Genomic DNA, 5,243 nt, shown 5'->3' with positions numbered 1-5,243 from the left:
GTCAAAAGTCACAAAAATAGCACTCAAAAACTAAAATGACCAAAATAGCATCTTTCTAAGTTTATCCTTTGAAAATTTTAATTTTTTTATTTTTCAAAATTTGAAATCTTATCCCCAAAACCTCATTTCTCAACTCTAAACCCTAACCCCTAACCCCTAAACCCTAAACTCTAAACCCTAACCCCTAACCCCTAAACCCTAAACTCTAAACCCTAACCCCTAACCCCTAAACCCTAAACTCTAAACCCTAACCCCTAACCCCTAAACCCTAAACTCTAAACCCTAACCCCTAACCCCTAAACCCTAAACTCTAAACCCTAACCCCTAACCCCTAAACCCTAAACTCTAAACCCTAACCCCTAACCCCTAAACCCTAAACTCTAAACCCTAACCCCTAACCCCTAAACCCTAAACTCTAAACCCTAACCCCTAACCCCTAAACCCTAAACTCTAAACCCTAACCCCTAACCCCTAAACCCTAAACTCTAAACCCTAACCCCTAACCCCTAAACCCTAAACTCTAAACCCTAACCCCTAACCCCTAAACCCTAAACTCTAAACCCTAACCCCTAACCCCTAAACCCTAAACTCTAAACCCTAAGTATATGACTTTTAATAAAACATTAAGTGCTATTTTTGTGATATAAATTTAGAAAGGTGTTATTTTGGAGATTTGCCGTTGTTTATTTAACCAGCCATTACTTACACCCGCATGTAAGAGGTTGTAACCTAAACCATCTTGAAATCCACGTCATCAGATTCTTTTATGCAGTGTTTTCTTTTTGCCTAATTTCCAGTGTGTACACATTATGTTATATGCATGACACTCACGTTATGCTATATGCATGATCTCATCGTGAAAACGAGAAACCATCGAAGAGAAACAACTTTGACCAGTCCATTCTCTATCATTAGGTGGATCTTTATTCGAAGAGAAACAATGTCAATGGAACTAATTTACACTAGATGCGCCGTGACACGAAAGATTTTTAGTAAAAGAAACCCTAATTCATTAATTCTTCTATTCGCTTGAATTATTTATAGCCAGGGCCGTGTCTGATAGGAAGTAGATCAAGCATTTGCTTCAGAGCCGGTTAGACTAAATATTATTTTGGGGCCAATTATTCTAAAATCGTCATTGGTTCAGTGGTTGAGTGCGTTGATATAGATGGTCAGGTAACGAGTTCAAAGAGCTTAGTACCATTCTTTGTATTATTTTTGTCTTTATACTTATTTTAGGTTAAAAATTTTATATTAAAACAAACTAAAGAGCCAAAAAATTTTTTATGCTTCTAACCTAGAAAAAGCCAGGCACGGCCCTGTTTATGGCATCATGTACTTGTGAACAAGATTCTAATAAAATAAAACTTTGATAGTTCATTTTTTTTTCAGTTTTCACATACATATTTCATATATAAGTGAATTGTTAAGAAAATCATGAAAGAAAAGCCACATAATTTTCTAAGAGAAAAAAGCTATTCAAGATACATATGTTATCCTTTTTTTCTTTTAAACCTAACACCCTAGCTAGTAGTAAAATTAATGTTAATTGGTTTCGGATAATTTGCTCGAACCTATATTACAAACTGACCTGATGTTGCAGTCAACCAAAAACTTTACAATCTGATTAATAATATTAGAGAAAAGTGGAGAGTCTACATCATTGGCTTGTGTTTAGTGTTCGTCTTTCGCTCATCCGTAATGGCTTTTTGACGAGGAAAATATCTCGCCTAACTCAACCTATAATCACAAAACACATGTCAATTCGTCGTAGTTTAATCCGTATGAAAATGCTCTACATGTTACCATCTCGTGAACTCACACCCCGTCATTCACTTACACGTGTCTTTTCTTCTTGACTAAATCAAATAATTTGGCACACACCCATTAAAAAGGAAGTAGAATCCTTTGTACTTTTCGTATATTGTCAAAGAAATATACCGCGTAAATTACAGGAAAATAAAGTCTTAAACAATCAGCTAATCTTGATTTTGAATATTGAATAATTGAATATTGATCCAGAGCATAAATAAAACACTTGGGAAAACGGTAAAAATCATTCAAGGCGGCTACAGTCACACGCACGTACACACAAAGTAATAAATTAAATTGTCAGTAATACAAAGTACTATTATTATTTTTCTTGGTCAAAGTAGTAGTAATACAAAGTACTATTATTATTTTTCTTGGTCAAAGTAATACTAATACGTAATAATATAATCAACTTTCTTGGATAGGTTTCTGGTTCAACGAACCCATGGGATGGCATAAATCACGACACTCAAATTGATCCACGTTTCATGATAAACCCAAAGATATGGGACCCATATCGAGGCTGCACGTTAACGAAGATTAGGCGGCGGTGTTGAATCTCTCTACGTATATTATATATATACATATGCACTCCCACGTAGCAGAGTTTCAAAATCTTTAATGTGAAAAATACACAAAACAAAACAAAAAACAAGAAAGTTCAACGCCGTATCAGAAAGGTGTAGATACTTTATTTGTCCGGGAGAATATAAAGAAAAGAGAATGGGTATCCAAGAACTCGACCCGTTGGCCCAACTAAGTTTACCACCGGGCTTCCGGTTTTACCCGACGGACGAAGAGTTGATGGTTGAATATCTATGCAGAAAAGCTGCCGGTCATGACTTCTCTCTCCAGCTCATAGCCGAGATCGATCTCTATAAGTTCGACCCGTGGGTCTTACCGAGTACGTTGCCTTAACCGCCTTGGTTTAACCCAAAGAGTCTAATTATAGGTAGATGTAATTTATCTAATTCTTGTTGTTTGGTTTTGTAGGTAAGGCGTTATTCGGGGAAAAAGAATGGTATTTCTTCAGCCCGAGGGATAGGAAGTATCCTAACGGGTCGAGACCTAACCGGGTTGCCGGGTCAGGTTACTGGAAAGCCACCGGTACGGATAAGGTTATATCGACTGAGGGAAGAAGAGTTGGGATCAAGAAAGCTTTGGTGTTTTATGTAGGAAAAGCACCAAAAGGCACCAAAACTAATTGGATCATGCATGAGTACCGTCTCATCGAACCCTCTCGTAGATATGGAAGCACCAAGGTACGTAAACTCAAAAATAAAATATACTAAATTAGTTTGTTTTGTTTATTTAATATCATTTAGAAAATATTTTTTTTCACAGCTTGATGATTGGGTTTTATGCCGAATATACAAGAAGCAATCAAGCGCACAGAAACAGGTTTATAGTAATCCAATGACAAGTGGAAGAGAATACAGCAACAATGATTCGTCGACGTCATCTTGCTCTCATCAATACAATGATGTTCTCGAGTCGTTACATGAGATCGATAACAGAAGTTTGGGATTTGCGGCCGGTTCATCAAACGCACCTCCTCACCATAGTCATAGACCGAGCTTAATCGAACAGAAAACCGGGTTTCTTAATTTATCTAGGGAACCAAGCTTTGACTGGCCAACCTATGGTGGGCATGACTCGGTCCCTGAACTTACACCGAGTCATAATGTTCCTCGTCTCCGTTACGGCGACGGTGGTGGTTATTTTCGAAGTGTCAAGACAAATGAAGAAGACAATAAGACGCAGCAACAAGCTGAGGGTTTCAGTGCTGACCCGGTAAACGGATTCGGGTACTCGGATCAACAACATGATGCTTTCGGGTTTATTTAATTGTGAAACGGTGACATAATAAAAAAAGACAATTTATTTTTGTGTATCAGATTAATTAAGTAAATATAGTGTAGAAAAATTGTAATTATTTGGGGGGTGTGGGGTGGGGTGTTAGGCGTAGGTTCCACTTGCATATCATTTGTACTCAAATACGATATTTGATAATTGGTCGACAAACAATAACGATAACAAACAGAAAACCATAGACTAGGACTAAATGGCGTAGAGAGAGAACAGAGAGAGAGGTAGAGAGAGAGAGTCAGTAGAAACCCTAGCCGCCGCGTTTCTCCGGCGGCGTTGTAGCTGTGTCGTCGTCGGAGAGTCACCCTTTACCTTCTCTTTTTCTCTTTTTCCTTTTGCCTTCGTTAACGTCCCTTCCCCTCAGCGAGATGCGTGTGAACTCTAGCTTCTTCGGCTCTTCAGATCTCAGATCTGGCCGTGTAGTGCGGTTTCCGAGCTTTTGGAGTCACAACGAGTGGAGTCAGGAAGGTGTCGTTGTCGGAGGTCGGCTTTTAGGGTTGGATTTTGGATGAAGCTATTTCCCCTTGTCGCTTCGTGTACCTCCGTAGATGTCTAATCTATGCCGTCGTCGCTCTCCTCCGAGCTTCAGTGTTCCACTACAAGAAAACAGCGGCATACTGAGGTAAAAAATCGTCGGCTATTCCGATGACATACCGACGAAAAAAGTCCTCGGAAATAACTCCTCGGAAATTCATTTTTCCTCGGAAATCCCTCGGAAATTTCCGACGGAATTCCGAGGAACTGAATTTCCGAGGAAACTCCGAGGACCACTAGATCGTCGGAAAGTTCCTCGGAATATACCGAGGGAGGACTTCCTCGTTATATTCCGAGGAAATTTCCGATGGTCCAGTCCTCGGAAGTTCCGACGAAATCTTCCTCGGAATTTGCATCGGGAATTTCCGAGGACTCGAAAAATTCCGAGAAACATTCCCTCGGATTTTTTTTTTAAATTCCGACGACTTATTCCAAGGAAAAGGTCGTCGGAAATTTCCGAGGGTGCTTTTCCCCGGAATTTCGAAAAAATTAATTTTTTTTAAAAAAATATTTTTTAAAAAAAATTATTTTTTAAAAAAAATATTTTTTTAAAAAATTAAAATTTGTGAAATTTAAATTCGAAAATATAAAATTAAAATTAAAACTGAAAACATATTAGATAATTCAAAGTTCTACAAAAAAAAATAAAACATCCCGAGTTTTTGGTAAAAAAAAAAAAAAAAACTACGGGTCTTGAATGTTCGGGAACACCTCGTTCGGGTACATCCTCTTCATCATCTCCATCATCTGCTCGTTCAGCCTCTTCTGTGTCTCATAGCCCGCCTGTTGAGCTGCCATCTGGGTCTCCAACGCAGATATCCGATCATCCTTGTTCTTCAGCTGAACCGTAAGAACTTCTGGATCAACATATGGCGGTGGTGCAGAAGAAGGAGCAGCCGACCGGGAGCGACGACCCAAACCGACCAAACGTCCCTTCTTTTTTGGAACCGACTGAAATATAAATAGCCAAATTTAAATAATATAAATTGATGATAAAATAAAAATCAAGAAATAAATAAATTGAACTT

At 38.5% G+C, this 5,243-nt stretch overlaps 1 protein-coding gene across 1 annotated transcript; it reads left to right on the top strand.

The window, feature by feature from the left end:
- The first annotated feature begins 2,411 nt into the window (after positions 1-2,411).
- Positions 2,412-3,748, top strand: LOC106293076 (NAC domain-containing protein 55-like). The gene is made up of 3 exons (XM_013728751.1): positions 2,412-2,716; positions 2,806-3,074; positions 3,157-3,748. The coding sequence occupies exons 1-3, from the start codon at positions 2,536-2,538 to the stop codon at positions 3,658-3,660; spliced, it is 954 nt and encodes a 317-aa protein (XP_013584205.1). The 5' UTR covers positions 2,412-2,535; the 3' UTR covers positions 3,661-3,748.
- The last annotated feature ends 1,495 nt before the right edge of the window (positions 3,749-5,243 follow it).

Source organism: Brassica oleracea, chromosome C1 (assembly GCF_000695525.1).
Source record: "Brassica oleracea var. oleracea cultivar TO1000 chromosome C1, BOL, whole genome shotgun sequence".
Lineage (NCBI taxonomy): Eukaryota > Viridiplantae > Streptophyta > Magnoliopsida > Brassicales > Brassicaceae > Brassica > Brassica oleracea.
This window is presented reverse-complemented; position numbering and strand designations above follow the sequence as displayed.